This window comes from Rhinopithecus roxellana, chromosome 10 (genome assembly GCF_007565055.1).
Source record: "Rhinopithecus roxellana isolate Shanxi Qingling chromosome 10, ASM756505v1, whole genome shotgun sequence".
Lineage (NCBI taxonomy): Eukaryota > Metazoa > Chordata > Mammalia > Primates > Cercopithecidae > Rhinopithecus > Rhinopithecus roxellana.
The window spans coordinates 2,429,489-2,453,418 of record NC_044558.1 but is presented as its reverse complement, the minus strand read 5'-3'; the positions used below and the strand labels follow the sequence as shown (position 1 = coordinate 2,453,418).

At 49.6% G+C, this 23,930-nt stretch overlaps 1 protein-coding gene across 2 annotated transcripts in view; it reads left to right on the top strand.

Moving 5' to 3' along the window:
- The first annotated feature begins 10,790 nt into the window (after positions 1 to 10,790).
- The window catches only part of CD4 (CD4 molecule), a 33,680-nt gene continuing 20,540 nt past the window's right edge, over positions 10,791 to 23,930 (top strand). The window contains exons 1-4 of one of the 2 annotated variants that reach the window (XM_030938589.1): positions 10,844 to 10,975; positions 20,154 to 20,348; positions 21,390 to 21,505; positions 21,625 to 21,789. In XM_030938589.1, coding sequence (XP_030794449.1) covers positions 21,457 to 21,505; positions 21,625 to 21,789 — 214 coding nt within the window. In that variant the 5' untranslated portion in view covers positions 10,844 to 10,975; positions 20,154 to 20,348; positions 21,390 to 21,456. Of the gene's footprint in view, positions 10,976 to 20,153; positions 20,349 to 21,389; positions 21,506 to 21,624; positions 21,790 to 23,930 lie in introns of both variants that reach the window. The other variant, XM_010385914.2, reaches the window with a different exon arrangement.

Genomic DNA, 23,930 nt, shown 5'->3' with positions numbered 1-23,930 from the left:
CCACCCACCTTCCACCCACAGTGCGCTGGCTGCCCTGGTTTCCTTGATATTTTTGTCCTTTGGGTCCACCCCACCCCACACTCAGCTGCACTTCAGCACTTGTCCTTGGCCCTCCGGCTGCAGCAGATGCGCACATATGCTCGCGCGCACGTGCACACACGCATGCACACACACGCACACAACACAAACACACGCGCGCGCGCGCAGGACTGCCTTGTCAAGTCTTCCAGGAGATCCGATCTGGAAACCTCTCTGGGCAGCCGGCTGGGGCTCCTACCTCTGCCCCACCCCCCACGTTCCTCAGCCCTTGGTGGCTTTTCAGGTCCCAGACATGAGAACACACTGCCACCCAGTGGTCAGTGTTTGTCACACCCCAACGGAGGTCACCGGGCCGGCTGCGGCAGGCCTGAGGAGTTGAACAGTGCGGTGGACAAGGCGGAGCACAGATTGGTGCGAATGCAGGCACTGCCTTTGTATTGTGCACGCTCTATGTGCAGCATATGAGTGTGCGTCCAGTGACTGTCACATGTCCTATGCACCCTTCAGGAGAGGGACTGAACAATGCCTGTCTCAGGAGATACAGCCCTGGCTGACCCTGGCAAGGGTGTAATCTATGTCTGACAAAGGGGAAGGCTGTGAACAAAGGCCTGTGCGTGGAGCAAAACAACCAGCTGCCGCTGTGGGAATCAGGAGCCCCGGCTTCTCATTCCAGCTTTGTTGATGTGACCGTAGTGAATCTCCCTGAGCCTGTTTCCTCACCTATTAAATGGGATAATGATAATAACCCACCAAAATGGGTTGTTGTGAATATTGGATAATAAAGGGCTTTGGAAACTGAAGCGCTCTGCATGTGTGGAGTACTTGTCTGATCATCCGTTAGTGAAGGAGAAAGCAGGCCTGCTCCGGTCATGCTAAGAATGATGTTGAAGACCCCAAGTCAGCCTGCGCCCTACTCTGTCTGTCTCTCCTGGAGCATTCACGCGGGCCATGCCAATGGTCCTCTCAGCAGAGCACACATGGCCTCAGCACATGGCACCCTCAAGTCTGGAATGGGACAGAGACTTCTGCCTGCAAACGGGTGTGGGCCCTGGACTTTGGCCACAGATAACTCTGTCAGGGGACTTTAACCCCATACAGGAGAACAAAATATTGAAAGTGAGTGGGTGAGTGGGAGTGAGCCTGCTGGAGCAGGAGGGGCATGGTGGCATGTGTGAGTGGCGCCAACTGGGTCTGTGTGCCGTGTGCAAAAAGACACAAAAAGACAGACCTGAGGACATGTCCCTGAAGAGACACCATAGTCACTCATTGGAGACAGAGGATAAAGAGGGTGACACCTTTGTTCTGTGCAGAGCCTTAGGGAGAGGGGGGACCCTCTGAAGCCTGAACAATGAACCATTTACAGCAATCTGAGGTTCTGAGCCTCAGGATGGTGATGACTCTTGCCTTGTCACTGGCAGAGAAACACTGGCACAGGAAGGAGGAAGCTCTGGCCCTGCCAGAGATGATCACACCGCAAAAGGAAGTCTTGAAGTCCCTTTAGAGGCTTCCAGGCCAGGTGTCATGGCTCATGCCTATCATCCCAGCACTTTGGGAGGCCAAGGCAGAAGGATTGCTTGAGCCCAGGAGTTCAAGATCAGCCTGGTCAGCATAGTGAGACCTCATCTTTAAAAAAAAAAAAAAAAAAAAAAGGTTAGTCGGGCACGTTGGTACGCCCCGTGGTCCCAGCTATTTGGGAGGCTGAGGTGGGAGGATCACCTAAGCCTGGGAGGTTGAGGCTGCAGTGAGCCATAATTGTGCCACTACACTCCAGCCTGCGCAACAGAGTGAGACCCTGTCTCAAAAACAAAAAATAAGAAGCCTCCAAAGCGTCGTTCCCACGGTTTGTTGCTGCTCAAAGACTCCTCAGCTCTGCCCCAGGACCCTGCTCCCCACAGCCTCAGTGGGAGCCCTGATATTTTAATAGGGCAGGGGTTTCCTGGAAAGTTCTGTGGGTGGCATTTTTCCTTTCTACTAGCTAACATCCTATGCCCTTTGGGCTTATGAGAGTAGTCATCGAAGATTCACTGAGGCCTATGCGGGGACTTCCCCATGCTCTTTCATAAAGGGGACAGGGAGGGGACAGAAGCAGAACGAAGGGCGTCCTTTTTCCTTTACCCCCTAGAGAAGAGCAAAGGGCGGAAGGAAGAGGGGGCATATGGGCTGCATTCCGTGAGTGCTTCTCTGTGGGGTCTCTCCTAAGGGTGACTGACATTCTTGGTCCCACTCCTCTTTCCACAGCCCCCCACTAGCAGTCTGGCAGGATCACCTCCAGCACTTTTCCTGTCCCCCAAAGACCTCTAGGGAGCTTGGTTAATTCATCTGGCTTCTCCAAGTTGATCTGTAAACTGGTGTTCCAGGCTGCGGTCCTGGAGGGGAAGGAGCATCAGGAGGCCAGGAGCTCAGGGAGCTTCAGTGGGTGGGTGGGAATCGGCTCAGCTCCTTGTTAAGAAGGAAGGGTGTGTGTGTGAGTTACCTATTGGCATATAACAAAAAAGTTACCCTAAAACGTAGTAATTTAAAATAATAAGCTGGGTGTGGTGCCTCACACTGGTAATCCCAACACTTTGGGAGACTGAGGCAGGAGGATTGCTTGAGGCCGGGAGTATGAGACCAGCCTGGGTAACTTAGTGAGATCACACCTCTACTTTTTTTTTTTTTTTTTTGAGACGGAGTCTCGCGCTGTCACCCAGGCTGGAGTGCTGTGGCCGGATCTCAGCTCACTGCAAGCTCCGCCTCCCGGGTTCTCGCCATTCTCCTGCCTCAGCCTCCTGAGTAGCTGGGACTACAGGCGCCACCACCTCGCCCGGCTAGTTTTTTTTTTTGTAGTTTTTAGTAGAGACGGGGTTTCACCGTGTTAGCCAGGATGGTCTCGATCTCCTGACCTTGCCATCCGCCCGTCTTGGCCTCCCAAAGTGCTAGGATTACAGGCTTGAGCCACCGCGCCCGGCCTTTTTTTTTTTTTTTTTTTGAGACCGAGTCTCACTCTGTCGCCCAGGCTGGAGTGCAGTGGCTTGATCTCGGCTCACTGCAACCTCCATCTCCCAGGCTCAAGTGATTCTCCTGCCTCAGCCTCCCAAGTAGCTGGGACTATAGGTGCATGGCACCACACCCTGCTAATTTTTGAATTTTTTTTTTTTTTTTTTTTTTTTTTTTTGAGACGGAGTCTCGCTCTGTCACCCAGACTGGAGTGCAGTGGCCAGATCTCAGCTCACTGCAAGCTCCGCCTCCCGGGTTCACGCCATTCTCCTGCCTCAGCCTCCCGAGTAGCTGGGACTACAGGCGCCGCCACCTCGCCCGGCTAGTTTTTTGTCTTTTTAGTAGAGATGGGGTTTCACCGTGTTAGCCAGGATGGTCTCGATCTCCTGACCTCGTGATCCGCCCGTCTCGGCCTCCCAAAGTGCTGGGATTACAGGCTTGAGCCACCGCGCCCGGCCAGAATTTTTGTATTTTAATTAATAATCAATTAATTATTTTTGAGACAGAGTTTTGCTTTTGTTGCCCAGGCTGGAGTGCAGTGGCGCAATCTTGGCTCACTGCAAGCTCCGCCTCCCGGGTTCAAGCAATTCTCCTGCCTCAGTCCCTGTAGTAGCTGGGACTACAGGTGCCTGCCACCATGCCTGGCTAACTTTTTGTGTTTTTAGTAGGGACGGAGTTTCACTGTGTTAGCCAGCATGGTCTCGATCTCCTGACCTCGTGATCCACCTGCTTCAGCCTCCCAAAGTGCTGAGATTACAGGCGTGAGCCACCGTGCCCGGTCTACAGATTTTTTCTTTTTGAATTTAAAAATGAGCTGGGCATGGTGCATGCACCTGTGGTCCTCGTTATTCAGGAGGCTGAGGGAGAGGAATCACTGGAGCCCAGGATTTCCAGGCTGTAGTGAGCCATGATTGTGTTATTGCACTCCAGAGTGGGTGACAGGGTGAGATCCTGTCTCTAAAAATAATAATAACGATAACAATAAACATTATCTCACACAATGAGGAATTCAGGAGCAGTCTTGCTGAGTAGTTCTGGCACAGGGTCGCTCATGAGGTTGCTGCTGAGGTGTGGGCCAGGCCAGGAGCCATCTGAAGGCTGGGATGGGGCTGGAGGATCTGCCTCCAAGACAGCTCCCTTGGGAGGTTGTGGGCCAGAGGCCTTAGCGCCTCCCTGCGTGGGCATCTTTATGGGGCCTCTCACAACATGACACAGCAACAGGCTTCCCCCAGAGGGACAGCGTGCACAAGACAAAAGCTACCATGTCTTTATTTCAAGATTAAATTTGATCTTGAAAGCAACATACCATGATTTCTGCCCTATTCTATTGGTCACAGAGACCAACCTGGTGCAAGCAGGAGGGGGCAATGCAAGGGTGTGAACTGAGGGAGACAGGAGTCACTGGGGGCCATCTTGCAGCCTGGCTGTCAGAGTGGGGAGCAGTGCCTGAAACAGAGATAGGCCAAGAGAGGGGAAGGGACCCCTCTGAGCATCTCCATCCCCATTTGTCTTCTCTTGTCCACTCTCCAGAAGTTCTGGAAGCCAAGTGAGGTCCAGGGCCTTGGCAAGTTGAGTGTGTGAGGTAGGAGGCCATACTGTGCACAGTCAGCCCTGGAGTCGGGTTTGCCAGCCGTTCCCCTACCCCTGACCTGGTCTTCTCAGCTCCATAGCGCAGAGGAGGAGCCTCTGCAGGCCCAGAAATTTCCTTGCCCACCTCCCCTACCTGGTAGAGATGTTAGGGTTCAGGCCTGAGCCCCTGCTGCTATCCCTCCTTCAAAGGAGGAGATCAAGGAGCTTAAGATCCCCTGCACAGGCCCACTCCAGGGTGGGGTCTTCCTTTGAAGGGAATGGGTTTGGGGTAGGGTCGGTTCTATCTGTTCTGCTCTGTGGCTGACAGTTTCTCCAAGGGGCTGCAGGTGTCAGCTGTCTGAGCTCAGCCTGAGCTCTGAAATGTGCCTACTCAAACTTCCCATGGGGTAAAGGAGGCCCAGAACCACCCTCTGAGAGTGGCAAAAAGTGGTTCTGGAGCCAGGGGAAATGTGGATGGGGTAGAAATGGTGTTGATACTCCTAGACTTTGCTTCCCAGAGAATAATCCCAAAGACCCCTCCCCTGCTCTCCATCCTCAAACCCTGCCCCCAGCCCCGCTTGCAGAGGGCGTCAGTGCCGCCAAACATACTTCTGGTAAGGAGGCCACCGCAGAGTTGCACCTGGGACTTTCAACTTTCCTACAACCCTGGCTGCCCTAGGTCTCTCAGATCATCTAGTCTCCAGCACTCTGTCTGTAGCCTCTGACACCAGCTTCTCTCTCCTCCCCATCACTTCTTCCCCTGGCTTGGTCTCCTCCTGTTCTACAGCCTAGAGACACAGGATACATGCAGCAAAAATAGCCTCTGGAACTCCCCGTTCCATGCTTTCAGACATGTGGTGGGGGCAGATAGCTTGACTTCCATTTCTTCTTCTGTAAAGTGAGGATAGTAACAGTAACACCTACCAAAAAGGTCTGGCGTGTGCAAACGAACGTGAGAGTGCTTGGAAAATGGAAAACCATTCTATAGATGTGAGGATCATGGTGCTGCTGAGCTCAGAAGCTCCAGATGAGGCGGTGGGCCTCATACCCCACTCCATTGCTATAGGAGAACACTTCTCTTAGCTGTCATCCTGGTCTTTCTTCTTCTTATTTTATTTTTAATTTTTTTTTAGAGGTGGGGTCTCGTTATGTTGCCCAGGGTGGTGTGCAGTGGCTATTTACAGGCACAATCCCACTACTGATTAGCATGGGAATTGTGACCTGCTGTGTTTCCAACCTGGGCTGGCTCACCCCTCCTCAGGCAATCTGGTGGTTCCCCACTCCCGGGAGGTCACCATGCTGAAGCTGAACTTAGTGCAGACACCTGATCTGTGCAGTGCCCTACAGCCCAGAACTCCTGGGCTCAAGGCATCCTCTCGCTTCAGCCTCCTGAGTAGCTGGGACTACAGGCACTTGGCACCGCGCCCCACCTGGACCTCCTTTTTTTGTTTTGTTTTGTTTTTGTATTTTTAGTAGAGACGGGGTTTCACCGTGTTAGCCAGGATGGTCTTGATCTCCTGACCTCATGATCCGCCCGCCTTGGCCTCCCAAAGTGCTGGGATTACAGGCGTGAACCACTACGCCTGGTCCTGAACCTTCTTAATGCAGAGGAGAGACAGTGCCATGAGGGGGACCACCCAGAGATTGGGGTCCAAGTGGGTGAATTCAAATCCCGGTCCACCAGCTGTGGTTACTAGCTCTGTGACCTTTGACAACTGAAACTCCTCGGCTGGGCGCAGTGTGACTCATGCCTTGTAATCCCAGCACTTTGGGAGGCAGAGGCGGGCTAATCACTTGAGGTCAGGAGTTCGAGACCAGTCTGACCAACATGGTGAAACCCTGTCTGTACTAAAAATACAAAAATCAGCCAGGCGTGGTGGCACACACCTGTAATCCCAGATATGCGGGAGGCTGAGGCAGGAGAATCGCTCAAACTTGGGAGGCACAGGTTGCAATGAGGCAAGATCACACCACTGCACTCCAGCCTGGGCGACAGAGCAAGACTGTTTTCAAAAGGAAAGAAAAGAAAAGAAAAGAAAAGAAAGAGAGAGAGAGAGAGAGAGAGAGAGAGAGAGAGAGAGAGAGAGAAAGAAAGAAAGAAAGAAAGAAAGAAAGAAAGAAAGAAAGAAAGAAAGAAAGAAAGAAAGAAAGAAAGAAAGAAAGAAAATTATCCAATAGCCAGGGGCAGGGAGCAAGAATGAGGAGTCAGCATTTAATGGGTACAGAGTTTCAGTGGGGGAAGATGAAAAATTTCTAGATGGTTGCACAACCATGTGAGTGTACTCAGTCCCACAGAGCAGTACATTTAAAAATGCTTAAAATGGCCAGTCATGGTGGCTCACATCTGTAATCGCAGCACTTTGGGAGGCCAAGGCAGGCAGATCACTTGAGGTCAGGAGTTCGAGACCAGCCTGGCCAACATGGTGAAACCCTGTCTCTACTAAAAACACAAAAATTAGCCGGGTGTGGTGGCGGGCACCTGTAGTCCCAGCTACTCGGGAGGCTGAGGCAGGAGAATCGCTTGAACCCAGGAGGCAGAGGTTGCAGTGAGCCGAGATCGTACCATTGCACTACAGCCTGGGTGATGGAATTAGACTCCGTCTCAGAGAAAAAAAAAAAAAAAACAGAAAAGAAAAAAGCTTAAAATGGAAAATTTTATGTTGCATGTATTTTACCACAATAAATTTAATATCAATAAAATGTAGTATATTAGGAAAATATTAAACAAGTATTAGGGGTCTTCCAGGGTCAAGGCAACTGTGAAGGTGCTGGGAGTATAGTGCTAACTAAGACAGACACGGTCACCACTCTGGCCTATGAGCTAGACACTAAGCAGCGAATGACTTCAGAGGAACTGGAAAATCAGGAAGAAGCATAGGGGAGTGGGAGATCTTATCACAAGGAAAACTGATTTCAACTGAGGAACCTGAGTAGCCTCTGAGACTCTGGGGAGGAAGTTCTGAGCAGGAGGATGATAGAGCAACAAAATATAAACAGCCCCAATCCTGGCCCTGGAGGACGGCGTGCTGCTCCCTCACCTCTGCACCACCCACCTCCACACTTCCTAGATGTGAAAAATAACTTCAATCTTGTTGAAGCCTCTATTATTTTGGGGTTTTTTTTGCTTGTAGCAGAACCCAATGCTTACCGATAGACAATTCTCCCAGTTGAAAGAAGGTTCTTTTGTGATAAGATCTCCCAGCACCTTGTGCTTTTTCCTTTGTAGCACTTGTCGAATTGTAATGAAGTTGCTCATTGTTTAGTGTCTATGTCATAAGCTGGAGTGGTGACCATATCTGTTTAGTGTCTATGTCATAAGCTGGAGTGGTGACCATATCTGTCTTTTTTTTTTTTTTTTTTTTTGAGACGGAGTCTCTGTCTGTCACTCAGGCTGGAGTGCAGTGGCCGGATCTCAGCTCACTGCAAGCTCCGCCTCCCGGGTTCCCACCATTCTCCTGCCTCAGCCTCCCGAGTAGCTGGGACTACAGGCGTCCGCCACCTCGCCCGGCTAGTTTTTTGTATTGTTAGTAGAGACGGGGTTTCACCATGTTAGCCAGGATGGTCTCGATCTCCTGACCTCGTGATCCGCCCGTCTCGGCCTCCCAAAGTGCTGGGATTACAGGCTTGAGCTACCGCGCCCGGCCCATATCTGTCTTATTCAACATCACATCCCCAGCACCTAGCAGAGTGCCTCGGGCTGGTACACACTTAACTACACACAGGAATGAATGGAGCAGGGCTCAAAACGTCAGTACCTGTGAGAACCTGCCAGGTAATGTAAATGAGAAAAGCAGACTGGCTGTGAACAACAGGGAGGGTGTTTGCTTTCCAGTCTGAAGGAGGAAGGCCTGAGGAGGATACATTTTGCCCACTTTGAGGAGCAACTCTGAGGTTGCACCTGATACTTTCACTTATATCCATTAACCAAAATGGAGTCACTTGGACACATCCAGCTGTGAGGGAGTCTGGGAAGTATATTTTAAATCTGGGTAGCTAAGAGCTCAGCTAAAAATTGAGGGTTCTATTACCAAGAAGAAGGAGAAAATAGACTTTGGGGACAGCTGACGCAATAGCTGAGATCTCAAGAATGAATAAAAATTACCTAGATCAGTGGTTCTCAGAGTTAAGTGTGGCCTACAGACCTTTGGGAGTCCCTGAGACCCTTTCAGGGGATCTTCAAGGTCAAGCTATTTTCATAAAAAATTACACGATGTTATTTTCCTTTGTCACTATGTTGACATTGCAATAATGTTGCAAAAGCAATCTGGATAAAACTGCTGCCTTAGCATAAATGAAGGCAGTGGCGCCAAACCATATGATAGTCATTGCATTCTTCACTGCCAGGTACTTACAGTAAAAAAAGAAAAAAAATTAATGTCAGTTTTACTTAAGAATGCCCTTAATGAGGCTGGCACAGTGGCTCATGCCTGTAATCCCAGCACTTTGGGAGGCCGAGGTGGGCAGATCACTTGAGGTCAGGAGTTCAAGACCAGTCTGGCCAACATAGTGAAACTCTGTCTCTACAAAAATACAAAAATTAGCCGGGCATGTTGGTAGGTGCCTGTAATCCCAGTTACTCGGGAGGCTGAGGCGGGAGAATGACTTGAATCCAGGAGGCGGAGGTTGTAGTGAGCCGAGATCATGCCACTGCACTTCAGCCTGGGTGACAAAGTAAGACACCGTCTCAAAAAAAAAAAAGAGATCGAGACCATCCTGGGCAACATGGTGAAACCCCGTCTCTACTAAAAATACAAAAATTAGCTGGGTGTGGTGGCGCGTGCCTGTAGCCCCAGCTACATAGGAGGCCAAGACAGGAGAATTGCTTGAACCTGGGAGACAGAGGTTGCAGTGAGCCAAGATCGCGCCACTGCACTCCAGCCTGGGCAACAGAGTGAGACTCCCTCTCAAAAAAAAAAAAAAAAAAAAAGCCCTTAATGAAGTAGTAAATACTAATTTTATTAAATCTCAACCCTTGAGTACGGTGTGTCATGGAATGAGAAGCAGCACACAGTACTATATGCTACGGATGAAGTACAATGCTGTCAAATAGGGGTACTTGTGTTAATTGCTGGAGTCACAAGCTGAACTAGCCACTTGTTTTGTTTTGTTTTCTTTTCTTTTCTTTTCTTCTTTTCGAGACAGGTTCTCACTCTGTCACTCAGGCTGGAGTGCAGTGGGGCAATCACGGTTCACTGCAGCCTCAACTTCCCGGGCTCAAGAGATCCTCCCACCTTGGCCTCCCAAAATGCTGGGATTATAGGCATGAGCCACCATGCCCAGCCCCACTTTTTTCAGACTGGAAAATGCACACTCACATGTGCATCTTTAAATGATCATTCGGGCTGTGGTATAAGAATGGCAACCAGTGAGGAGGCAGGAACTGTTGTCCAGGCAAGGAACGATATTGGCATCTTGGGTTGGAATAGTGGCAGTAGTGGTAGTGCAGAGTAACTTGGGTAGATTTTGGAGCCATCTAGAAGGTAACATCCACGGGAATTGGAAAATAAATACGTGGGAGAAGTTGGGTGAAGGAGGTGTCAAAGATCACACCCAATTTATTTTGCTTGGGCAAGCTGGTGGATGGTGAGCCCCTCAGTGAGTGAGAAGCCTGGAGAAGCAGGTTGGGAGGGTGGTAGTATGCAGGTGGTATGCTTAGTTGGGGGTGTGTTGAGTTTGCTATGTGTGGTGAGCTTCCCATTGGAGATGTCCAATGGGCAGACAGATACTCACATCGGGAGCTCGTGGGAGATATGGGCTAGAGGAAAGCACCTGAGGCCCGACCAGAGACGCCTAGAGGAACAGAGCCTGGTTAACAGTCACTGCTGGTGCCTCAGATATTCTTTGCTCAGCCCACGCCCTCTCTTCCACACTGGGCCATCTATAAAGCCTCCACGGATACCCCTGGAGGCACCCACTGGACACAGGCCCTCAGGGCCCCGGAGCAAGGAGCTATTTGTGGGCTTGCCACTGCTGTCACCATATGCTGCCAACTGCCTCCCACTTCTTTCCCCACAGTCTGGTCAGACATGGCAGTATCACTGATGGAATCTTTCTTGCTATCTTTTTCTTGCCGCTTAACAGTGGCAGTGACACTGGCTCCTGCCTGATTCTGGTTAACTTTTTCCCTTGACTTTGGCATTTTCACTTTGACATGTTCCCTGAGAGCCAGGGGGGTGGGGACCCCAGTCCCAGATGGTGACATTGGGGGCTGGCCCAGGCCTAGGGTGTGGAGGAGCCTCACCATCGGGCTTCCTGTCTCTCTTCATTTAAGCACGACTCTGCAGAAGGAACAAAGCACCCTCCCCACTGGGCTCCTGGTTGCAAAGCTCCAAGTCCTCACACAGATACACTTGTTTGAGAAGCAGCGGGCAAGAAAGACGCAAGCCCAGAGGTAAGACGGTCAGACTCGGCTTCTTTGCCCGGAGCTTCGAGGGAGGAGAACGTGGGGCAGATGCACAGGAATATGCTCTGCCCAGTTGTCTGCCCACAGCTCTGGCCACTTTCTCTTGCATTTCTCTTGGAACCGGTCATGGGCAGCGATCTCCCACTGGAACTGTGAGCTTCCAGAGGTCAGGGACTGTGCCAGACTCCTCTCTGCAGCCCCAGCGTGCACAGCTCAGTGTTCAGAGCGGTGGGTGCTCCTCAGAGCAGTCTTGACCTAAACGGCAATGTCAGAGAGGGAGTGAGGACTAGAGACTATCCCAGGCTGGAAGGCATGGAAGGCAACTAGTTGTGGGCAGTGGAGGAGAGAAGACTGGAAGAGGGGAAAAGGGGAGAAAAAGAGTGAAGGAGGTGAGGGAAAAAATTAGAAAAATAAATATAAGGTGAGAGGAAACCTATAAAAAAGAAATGATGAGGAAAAACGATAAAAGCAAGAAAAAGAGCAAAAGAAGTGGAATCTAGTCTAGAGAAAATTCTTGCAAAATCAATTTTCCTAATACACAATCTCCAAAAATTGACACCAAATATCATACTTGCAGCATTTCGTAAGTCACATGATCTATGTAACAGTCTCTTTTAACTACCTTTTGTGTTTATGTGTGTATATATTAATTTTTGTCTACTTTTTTGCTCTTTTAAGATTTTTGAACAATGTCTAAATGCACTTCTACTTTTTAAATGATTTACGAAATAGGACATGATTTGTGAAATAGGAAAGCTAAAATTCTCAGGAAGTGTTAAAACTGAGCTTTTGATTATGAAATGCCCTAAAAGTTGCAATATCCTTAGCTAAATATGTCATTTGAGAAATGGATTCGAAGAGAATTGGTGGTATGGGTTTCATGAGGCCGGGAGAGTTACAGGAGGAGGTGCAGCTCCTCCTGGGCCTGGCCGGGTGTGAGGGAGAGTGAGGACTCACTATCCCTCCTGACGGGGAGCCCTGTACCATCTCAGCCTCTCCGCCCTCAGATCTTTCCAGTCCCTGAGACCTGATGGCCTTGAAGTCATGCTATCCCTAGTGTCCTCTGCTTTCCCCTCATAGGCTTCTTCTGGGAGAGAGGTTCCCTGGGATAGGTTCTGATCCCTCAACATGGAAAGGCCCCGTTCTTGATAATTCAAAGATTTCACTCTGAGTGGGATAGTGCTTCCTGAATGCCTTGCTCTTGTGGGGGACATTTTTATCTGGGCAAGGCTAAGAGTAGGGCCTGATGGGGGAAGTCACTGCTACTTCACATTTCGACAAATAATTCCTTATGTTGTATCAGATGCTGTAGGGCTGATACAAAATGGCCGCCGCCCTCAAAGTCAGATGAAGGAGCCCCTGAGGACAGCGTTAGAGACACTCGGGAGATGATTTCCCTCTTTCAATGTGGGAGCACTTATATAGGAGAGTTCTATATCTAGATAAAAACTCCTCCCACCATTGGTGCTAGGCAGAACCTTGACAGCAGCCCTAGGCCCTGACCCTGGCCATAACGGCGGGGTGGTGCTGAGGGGAATTGGTTAGACCAACTGTTTTTCACGTTTTATTTTTTATTATTATTTTTGAGACGGAGTCTTGCTGTCTTGCGCAGGCTGGAGTGCAGTGACGCGATCTCCACTCACTGCAGCCTCCACTTCCTGGGTTCAAGCGATTCTCCTGCCTCAGCCTGTCGAGTAGCTGGGATTACAGGCACCCAACACCACGCCCGGCTACTTTTTGTATTTTTAGTAGAGACCAGGTTTCACTATGTTGGACAAGCTGGTCTCAAACTCCTGGCCTCAAATGATCTGCCCGCCTTGGCCTCCCAAAGTGCTGGCATTACAGATGTAAGCCACCACAGTGGGCCAGTCTTGCACACTGTAGACACTCAATAAATGTTTGTTGAATGAAATAATTGTGATGGGCCGGGCGTGGTGGCCCACACCTGTAATCCCAGCCCTTTGGGAGGCCGAGGCAGGAGGATGGCTTGAGTCTGGGAGTTTGAGACCAGCCTGGGCAACATGGTGAAACCCCCATCTCTACACAACCCACAAAAGTTAGCTGGGCATAGTAGTGTGTGCCTGTGGTTCCAGCTACTTGGGAGGCTAAGGTGGGAGCATTGCTTGGGCCTGGGAGATGGAGGCCACAGTGAGGCCTGACTGTGCTACTGCACTCCAGCCTGGGCGAGAGTGAGGCCCTGTCTCAAAATAACTTTGATGAAGGTGGGGAATCAGAGGCAGACAGGCAGGGGTCTGGGTTTGCAAGGCGCTGAGTTTGAGCTCTGTTCTGTATCTTTGAGGGGATGAGGGGAGGAGGGTGGGCACGGTTCCCCCGATGTGGGTGTCTGAGGCGAAGAAGAGGATGGCGGAGGTTGCAGCCACCAACCACAAGAGTTCCTTAGAGGGGTCACAGTCTCTAGGAAGTTTATAGGAAGCCAGTCAGCAGTAGAGAGGGTGAACGCGGTGGGGCACATCCCGCGGCTGGGCTTGAGTGGGCTGCTTGGGGGTTATGGAGAGAAGATAAAAGTGCCTGTGGGACCACAGACTCTCACCGTGGTGGAGCTGGGCCTTCTTAACCTCCCAAGCGTCGCTCCTCGTCCCATCCCTGGGGGCCAGGGGTGAGGGCGGCAGGAACCTCAAGGCTCTGAGAGAGTGCGTGGTGTGTGTTGCCATTTTGGTCTCATCTCTTTCTCAGTCTCTCTTTGCCTCACTTTGGATCTATGCTCTGTGCATCTGTCTTGCTTCTCAGAATTTCTTCTTTTCCTCTTTTTTTGTACTACCCTGCGCTTTGTGTGTGATTGTGGATTGTGTGTGTGCGTAGCTGTTGCTTTAACAAGCTGCTCCAGGTTTCTCCCTCCCACATCTTTCCCTCCCCTCCTCCCTTGAGGCCTCTGTGCATTCTGGGGAAATCTGTCCATTTCCCTTTGTCCACGGTGTCCCTCCCACCCTGCAGCCGGCTCCCTCATGTCCACCCTGGGCTGCAGGCGTGCTCGGCAGGCTCCCCACAGATCAAAGCTTGTCTAGGGTCTGCATTGCTGCCAAAGGCCAGGAGGCCTATGTACAGACCGGAAGGAGCTAGAGCTTAATGGCAGCTGGAGAGGGGAAGATTAAAAAAGAGGAGAGGAAAGGGGCATTCCAGAGGAGCCCGGGAGAGCCAGCACGACCTCCTGGCATATGAGGCACAGAGGAAGACAGACACAGACACAGGGAGCTGCAGGCTGGGGGCATAAGCTGGGGGCTGGGAAGCATAGATACAGAAATGCACAGATGTGAGCTGAGAAGCAAGCCTAGAGAGAGAGAGGGAGAGGGAGAGACAGACAGAGAGAGAGAGAGAGAGAGAGAGAGAGAGAGAGAGAGAGAGAGAGAGAGAGAGATGCTAGGGCTTGAGGGACCAGAGAGCCCTCCCAACCTTTCTTGGAGTGCTGGTCTACAGGATGCTACCGTACTAGGGTAAGGCACCTCTGGAGACGCTGAGTATGGGAATCAAAGGCCAGATCTCTGCGGTGGCAGCGGAAGCCCAAAGCACCAAAGCAAGCATGCTGGAAACCCACAGCCTCCTCCACTTAGCAGAGCCTTGGGGTGAGATGAGGCGGAACAGGGAGCTGGAGGCAGGGAGGTGGCTGTCTGCACAGACCTCAGGACCATGGAGCAGGGGGAGTCAAAACAGCCACCATGTGGGGAAGGGTCAAGAATGCCTCTAGTCTTCTCCAGGCATCTTATCAGGGTAAGCTGAATTTGGACCCCAGAGAAGGGATATCCTATGTTCCCCTCTTTCACTCCCTGCTCACCAAGGACACAGTCAGTCTGGGATGGGGGACAGTGGGAACCACTCTTTGGTATGAGGCTACTCCTATTCTACTCTTCTCACTGCAGCCTTCCCCTAGATGCCTCCCGTGCTGCATGCTAACCTGTAGACACTTCACCATGACTGGTGGCTAGTCTCCCTTCTTCATTTCTCAGAAACCTCCTTCCTGACCTCTTTTCTTCCTACTTCCCTGGTTTAAACAAAATTGTTATATATATATATATATATATATATATTTTTTTTTTTTTTTTTTTTTTTTTTTTTTTTTTTTGAGATGGAGTCTTACTCTGCCACCCAGGCTGGAGTGCAGTGACCGGATCTCAGCTCACTGCAAGCTCCGCCTCCCGGGTTCACGCCATTCTCCTGCCTCAGCCTCCCGAGTAGCTGAGACTACAGGCGCCCGCCACCACGCCTGGCTAGTTTTTTGTATTTTTTAGTAGAGACAGGGTTTCACGGTGTTAGCCAGCATGGTCTCGATCTCCTGACCTCGTGATCCGCCCGTCTTGGCCTCCCAAAGTGCTGGGATTACAGGCTTGAGCCACCGCGCCTGGCCAATTGTTATCTATTTATCTATCTCTTTTTTTTTTTTTGAGACAGAGTCTTACTCTGTCACCCAGGTTGGAGTGCAGTGGTGTGATCTTGGCTCACTGCAACCTCCACCTCCTGGGTTCAAGTGATTCTCCTAAGTAGCTGAGATTACAGGCGCTCGCTACCATCCCCAGCTATTTTTTTTTTTTTTTGCATTTTTAGTAGATACGGGGGGGGGTTTCACGATGTTGGACAGGCTGGTCTCGAACTCCTGGCCTCAAGTGATCCACCCGCCTCGGCCTCCCAAGGTACTGGGATTATAGGCATGAGCCACCACACCCGGCACCTGGCTATCTATCTATCTATCTGTCTATCTATCTATCTATCTATCTATTTATCTAATCTATCTATCTATATCTGTCTATCTATGATAGACAAATAGCTTTATATATCTATCTTAGCTATTGATCTATCTTATATATCTATCTTTTTTTTTTTTTTTTTTTTTGAGATGGAGTCTCACTCTGTTGCTCAGGCTGGAGTGCAGTGGCAGGATTTTGGCCCACTGCAACCTCCGCCTCCCGGGTTCAAGTGATTCTCTTGCCTCAGCCTCCCAAGTAGCTGAGATTACAGACGTGCATCACCATGCCCAGCTAATTTTTGTACTTTTAGTAGAGATGGGGTTTCACTATGCTGGCTAGGCTGGTCTCCTGACCTCAGGTGATCCACCCACCTTGGCCTCCCGAAGTGCTGGGATTACAGGTGTGAGCCACTGCATCTGGCCTTATGTATCTATCTTATCTCTCTGACTGTCTAATCTAATCCATCTATTTTATCTGTTTATCTTATCTATCATCTGTTTATCTAATCTATCTGTCTGTATATCTTTTTTTTTTTTTTTTTTTTTTTTGAGACAGAGTCTTGCTCTGTCGCCCAGGCTGGAGTGCAGTGGCGCAATCTCAGCTCACTGCTGAACCTCCGCCTCCTGGATTCCAAGTGATTCTCCTGCCTCAACCTTTGGAGTAGCTGGGATTATAGGCCCATGCCACCATGCCCGACTAATATTGTATTTTTAGTAGAGAAAGCTTTCACCATGTTGGTCAGGCTTGTATCAAACTCCTGACCTCAGGTGATCTACCCGCCTAAGCCTCCCAAAGTGCTGGGATTACAGCTGTGAGCCACCGTGTCCGGCCCTCTATGTCTGTCTTTATCATTTATCTATCTGTCTGTCTATCTATCTATCTATCTATCCTTCTTAATCTATTTTATCTGTCTTATTCATCATCTATCTAATCTGTCTGTATGTTTATCTAATCTATGTATCTAATCTATCAATCTATCATCTCATCTATCTAATCTATTTTATCTATCTATCTATCTATCTATCTATCTATCTATCTATCTATCTACCTACCTACCTGTCTATCTCAAGCACCTACCACATATTAAGCCCTGGCTACCTCCTCTCCCAGGCCGATTGAGTCACTGGAGGCAGCTAACAAGGATGGAGTCACTTTCTTATCTTCTCCTAAACACCAGTAGGAGGACCCATCCCCTATACATTCTGAGTGCTCCATTCCTCTCCATGGATTGTGTCTTAGTGCCCAGCAGGAAACACAGTCCACCTCCCACGGTTCAAGAGACTTTAAAAAGGGGGTTATTCATAGAGGTTGAGGGAATCAACCAACTTCTTGAAGCACAGACACAGTTAACAGCAAGAAGAGTCCTGAGGAAGTGAAAATGGTATTTCTGGAACCCAGAGAGTGCTTGCGCTGTGGATAAGGGGCCACCCCACAGAAGTTGTGGAGGGGCAGGGCTGCAGGTGGGGTTGAACACACAGCTATTGACAGAAAATATGCCCAGGACAGGGATAGAGTAGGGAAAATATCCCAGCCTCTTTCCCCCACCCTTCCATCTCATCTCTGACAGGCACTTCCCACTGGCCAGCCGCAGTTGGTGCTGGAGGGCAAGAGAGCCTATGAGCCATGTGTGGCTGTCAGCCCCTTGGTGGAGAGCCACACACAGGGTGGAGAGTGGCTGGCAGGGCCCCGGGGGGATGAACAGCATGGATTGGGATGACTTGGCTTCATCTATGCCAGAGCTGGGTGTGTGCACACACTTCAGTGACCCATTTTAGAAACAGAATTAATATGGTGAGTACAGAAAGAAGAAATCAGTGACTTTTCCTCCTCCATACAATTCAATTTGGCTTAAGTTACGCAAAGCCATCCCAAGTCCTTTGTCTGTCTCAGCTGCTGCCAGGCTTGTGGTGGCCACACAGCTGGCTAGACTGTCATCTCTGTCCTCAAGGGGCTCGAGCAGGTGGAGGAGAGTTGAGAAACCAAATCACTACACACAAAGTATAAGGTGGAACGCACCCAGGAGCATGTCAACGGGGTGCTGTGGGACTTCAGAGTAGGCAGATCGTCACCAAACTTCAATGACAAAGGTGCCACTGGGGGAAAGAAGGACCAAGCTTGGAAGACAGAGTAAGTCTGGAGGCAAGATCCTGTCTCACCAGCAGGGGCCAGGTGCATGCTGACCCCTTCCCCAGGCAGTCACCTCTCTGAGCCCGCTTTATATCCTGGGCCTGGATTCAAAGACACTTGAGCCCTGCTCCAACTCTCCTTTGAGGTGCTATCTCGGAGCCCTTCCTATAATCACTGCTCCAATCCCATGTCATCTGGTCCCCAGTTACCATATCAAGCTTCCGAAAGCTCTACATAGACCATGTCACATCTCTGCTCAAAAATCAGCAGTGGGTCCCATCACCTCCAGGACAAAGCTACAGCTCTTCGACCTGCCTGTCAATAGTTGCAATCATGGCCTGCAAAAATTAGCTGGGTGTTGTCATGAAAGGATCACTTGAGCCCAGGAGTTCCAGGCTGCAATGACCTATGATTGCACCACTGCGCTCTGGCCTGGGTGGCAGAGTGGATCTAAACTAAAAATAAAAAGATTTACAGTCAAGCCCCAAATGCTTTTCCCATACCTTCTTCCACCATCTCCTCCCTGAGCCCTCTCTTTCCTCCAAAGCCTCCTCGCACCTCCCTACCACCTTCGCACACCTCAGAATGGGGATGCCTCTCCCCTTTCCTTTCCATCTAACTTATGGTTTTCAAACTTGAGCGTGATCGGTCACCTGGAGATTTATGAAAACCCAGATGACCAGACCCACCCCTAGTTTCTGATTCAGCAAGTCTGGGCTAGGGCCGAGGATTTGCATTTCTAACAAGTTCCCAGGTCATGTTGCCGCTGCTGCTGATCCAGGACTTTAGGAATCGCTCCTCTAACCTACAGCTGTCCATTCCTCAGGGTCCATTCAGAGCCTCTGTGCCCTGCCCCTCCACCCCCAGTCTCGCCTGCCTGCCAAACACACAGGAATCTCTTCTTCATCCAAACCCTGGACCAACGCCTTCTGCTTGGCCCACTCAGAGGCCTTGTAGGGTTGGTCTGATATTGGACAGAGAAATGGTCCTCTGCTCTTTCTCCCCTGACCTCTCTGAAAGGGGCCTGCCCTCCACACCTGTGGGTATTTCTTGCAAGGTGGAGACTGAGAGACTGAGAAAAGAAATAAGACACAGAGACAAAGTAGAGAGGAAGAAAATTGGGCCCAGGGGACCAGCGCTCAGCAAGTGAGGACCTGCACTAGTGCTGGTCTCTGAGGTCCCTCAGTATTTATTGATCACTATCTTTACTATGTCGGCGAGGGGAATGTGGTGGGGCTATAGGGTGAAGGTGAGGAGAGGGTCAGCAGAAAAACATGTGAGCAAAGACTCTGTGTCATAAATAAGTTTAAGGAAAGGTGCTGTGCCTGGATGTGCATATAGGCTAGATTTATGTTTAACTTTACACAAACATCGCAGTGCAGTAAAGAGTAACGGAGCAGTGTTGCCGCCATGATGTATCGCCTCCAGCCATAAGGCAGTTTTCTCCTCTCTCAAAATGGAATGTATGATCGGTTTGACACCGAGTCATTCCATTCCCAGGGACGCACAGGAGACAGATACCTTCCTCTTATCTCAACCGCATAGAGGCCTTCCTCTTTCACTAATCCTCCTCAGCACAGACCCTTTACGGCTGTGGGGCTGCGGGGCTGTAAGATCTTTCCCTTTCCATGAGGCCATATCTCAGGCTGTCTCAGGGGGGACATCCTGGACAATACCCCAGCTTTCTCAAGCAGGGATTCCTGCAGCTTTCCACAGTGCATTGTGTCTCTGGTTAATAGAGAACGGAGAATGGCGATGACTTTCACCAAGCATACTGCCTGCAAGAACTTTTTTTTTTTTTTTTTGAGATGGAGTCTCGCTGTCACCCAGGCTGGAGTGCAGTGGCGCGATCTCGGCTCACTGCAATCTCCACCTCCCGAGTTCACGCCATTCTCCTGCCTCAGCCTCCCGAGTAGCTGGGACTACAGGCGCCCGCCACCATCCCAGGCTAATTTTTTTTGTCTTTTTAGTAGAGACGGGGTTTCACCGTGTTAGCCAGGATGGTCTCGATCTCCTGACCTCGTGATCTGCCCGCCTCGGCCTCCCAAAGTGCTGGGATTACAGGCGTGAGCCACTGTGCCCGGTCAATGTCTTCCTTTTTCTACACAGACATAGTAAAAATCTGATCTCTCTTTCTTTTCCCCACATCTCTCACACTATATCAGGCCCCAGTCCTGGGAATGTCACCTTAGAACTGTTCCACACATTCCCACAGCCACTTGGCTCAGGCCCTTTGCTCACCAGGATGGTTGCAGTCCTGCCATTGGTGCCTCACGTCCTCCAGTTCTTTCACTCAGCAGCTGCAGGGGTCCACGTGGCAAATCTAATCACCTTCTTCTCTATAGAAAATCCTCTGCTGGCTCTCTAGTGCCCAGGATCCAGTCCCAGCATCTCAGGACGGCCTTCAAGCATTTCCACATCCTGGCCTGGCTCCATGGTCTCCCCACCAATTTGTCACCTTCTTCGTGCATCCTTTTCTGATCCCCTCTTCACTCATCCCAGCGAAGAACCCCCTCCTGGCCTGGGCATAGCATTTCATGGTGTGTATCTCCGAGCATCCAGTTAGGGGTGTGCAAGTTTAGTTTGTTACCAGCTGATGTTGTGAAGTCCCAAATTGTTGGTGCCACAAACAAAAAATTGGACATGACACACACAAATAGCAAAACAGCAAAAAGTTTGTTAAGCACGGTACGATACACTATGGATCGAGGATGACCTGCGAATGGTGTCAGCATTGGTTTGTTATATTTCATGCCTTTTCTATGTGTTTTTTTCTCTTCTTCCTCAAGCTGCCTAATCTTTAGCTGGCATGTGCCTTTTGATTGACAGGTGAGTTGCTTAGTTTCCTGGCCTCTGTGTGCTCCCGTGTCACTTCCTTCCCATAATTTTAAGTACATGCATGATATGCACTCTGTATGCATGAACCTTAAGTAGCCAATTACTATATGGGGTCATTTTAAGGATATCTTTTCTCTATAGTACATGCGCATCTTTTTTTTTTTTTTTTGAGGAGTCTCATTCTGTCCTCTAGGCTAGAGTGCAGTGGCGCAATCTCGGCTCACTGCAACCTCCACCTCCCTGGTTCAAGTGATTCTCCTGCCTCAGCCTCCTGAGTACCTGAGACTACAGGTGCATGCCACCACGCCCGGCTAATTTTTGTATTTTTAGTAAAGACGGGGTTTCACCATGTTGGCCAGGCTGATCTTGAACTCCTGATCTCAAGTGATCCACCCACCTTGGACTCCCAAAGTGCTGGGATTACAGGCATGAGCCACTGCACCCGGCCCAGTACATGCCCATCTCTTAGGAGCTGCTCCTTACTGGTTTGGATTGGATCTAGCCAGCCATGGGGCTCCTTATTCACTTATTTATCTTACTTCTGTTTTTGCTCACTTCCTTCTTTCTCTTGCTTCTTCTCCTACTCATTCCTTCCTTAATCCAACCTCCAATTCCCTCTGCTGTTCTCCTGCCTCAAGTTCACTAGGCTGGCTGCAAGGGTCCTGAGGGAGAGGTTGCATATGGCCCCTATATACTCCAGGTCAAATAAATGTTTGCTGACTAATGATTGGTATTTCCCTCAGGTCCTGCCATTTCTGCGGGCTCAGGTCCCTACTGAGTCAGGCCCCTGACTCCCTCAGCAAGGCCACAATGAACCGGGGAATCTCTTTTAGGCACTTGCTTCTGGTGCTGCAACTGGGTAAGTTCTCAGACCTGGGGTCTCAATGCAGATGGCGTGGGAGGAAAGGCAAAGGTGGAGGATGGGGTAGAGGGGGACAGCGGCAGCATTGAGACCTGACTCCTTTCTTTTCCACCTAGCGCTACTCCCAGCAGTCACTCAGGGAAAGAAAGTGGTGCTGGGCAAGAAAGGGGATACAGTGGAACTGACCTGTAGTGCTTCGCAGAAGAAGAACATACAATTCCACTGGAAAAACTCCAACCAAATAAAGATTCTGGGAAATCAGGGCTCCTTCTTAACTAAAGGTAGGGTTACCTGGCTCCCCATCCAGGGAGGAAAACACACTATGGATTGAAAGCCTTTGGTGTCTGAGATCTGCTCTTAGTTAAACTCTGGGATCCCAGAGGACTTGGGTTGACAGAAACTCAGTGGCATTCTTGTCCAGAGTTTCCCTACACCAACTGCTGGTGGCCCAGGGAAAGGCTTTTGGTGGTATGTTAATTTGAATATTTTAATATTCATGAACTTATTTTAGTGAGTTTTACAACAATCACTACCACTTAAAACCCATGATTTCTTGAGTATTGTTGCTACAGACCCATGTAGATAATATTTTGCACAGTGACTCATATCTGTAATCCTAGCACTGTGGGAGGCCGAGGTCAGAGGATTGCTTGAGTCCAGGAGTTCAAGACCACCCTGAGAAACATAGTGAGACTGTCTCTACAAAAAAAAAATATATATATATATATATTTTTTGAGACAAGGTCTGGTTCTATCACCCAGGCTCCATTGCAGTGGTATGATCTCGGCTTGCTGCAATCTCCACCTCCCAGGCTCAAGTCATCCTCCCACCTCAGCCTCCCAAGTAGTTGGGACTACAGGCATGCACCACCACGCCTGGCTAATTTTTGTATTTTTTGTAGAAACAGGGTTTCACCATGTTGGCCAGGCTGGTCTCAAACTCATGACCTCAAGTGATCCACCAGCCTTGGCCTCTCAGAGTGCTGGGATTACAGGTGTGTGTCACCATGCTGAGCCAAAAAAATTTTTTTTAATTAAAAAAAAAAGGCTAGCTGTAGTGGCTCACACCTGTAATCCCAGCACTTTGGGAGGTTGACGTGGGCAGATCACGCAGGTCAGGAGTTCAAGACCAGCCTGGCCAGCATGGTGAAACCCGGTCTCTACTAAAAATACAAAAATTAGCCAGGTGTGGTGGTGCAGGCCTGTATTCCCAGCTACTCAGGAGGCTGAGGCAGGAGAATCACTTGAACCTGGGAGGCAAAGGCTGAGGTGAGCTGAGATTGCACCAGTGCACTCCAGCCTGGGTGACAGAGCAAGACTCCATTTAAAAAAAAAAAAGATTGCAGAATTATTATTATTATTTTATTTATTTATTTATTTATTTGAGACGGAGTCTCATTCTGTCGCCCAGGCTGGAGTGCAGTGGCGTGATCTTGGCTCACTGCAACTTCCGTCTCCCGGGTTCAAGCGATTCTCCTGCCTCAGCCTCCCGAGTAGCTGGGACTACAGGCATGTGCCACCATGCCTGGCTAATTTTTTGTACTTTTAGTAGAAACAGGGTTTCACTGTGTTAGTCAGGCTGGTCTTGATCTCCTGACCTCATGATCCATCTGCCTTGGCCTGCCAAAGTGCTGGGATTATAGGCATGAACTACTGCACTCGGCCTTTTCTCCTGATTTAAAATATTATATGCTCATCACAAAATATTTGGTCAATGAAGAAAAGAACATGGAAGAAAATCAAATGCATGCATACTTCTACCACTCAGAGATATCCTCTGCTAACATTTTGATTTATTTTCATCCAATGTTTCTTTTTTTTTTTTTTTTTTTTTCCGTTTTGAGACAGGGTCTCACTCTGCTGCCCAGGCTGGAGTGCAGTGGCATGACCACAACACATTGCAGGCTCAAGTTATCCTCCCACGTCAGCCTTCCTGGGAGCTGGGACTACAGGTGCATGCCACCATGTTCACCTAATTTTTAATTTTTTTGTAGAGATGAGATTTCACTATGTTGCTCAGGCTGGCCTTGAATTCCTAGGCTCAAGTGATCCCACTTTGGCCTCCCAAAGTGCTGGGAAAATAGGTATAAGCCACTGCATATGGCCTATTTTCTTCCTCTCTTGGTCAGTGTGGATAATATTATATATATAATTATGTAAATGATATCATACTGTATATACCTGTTATCCTACTCCTTCCTTAAGTTATATCATAATGAGACTATCAATTATTAGACTAACTTTTTTTTTTTTTGAGACGGAGTCTTGCTCTGTCGCCCAGGCTGGAGTGCAATGGCACGATCTCAGCTCACTGCAACCTCTGCCTCCCAGGTTCAAGCAATTCTCCTGCCTCAACCTCCCAAGTAGCTGGGACTACAGGCACGCGCCACCACGGCCAGCTAATTTTTGTATTTTTTTAGTA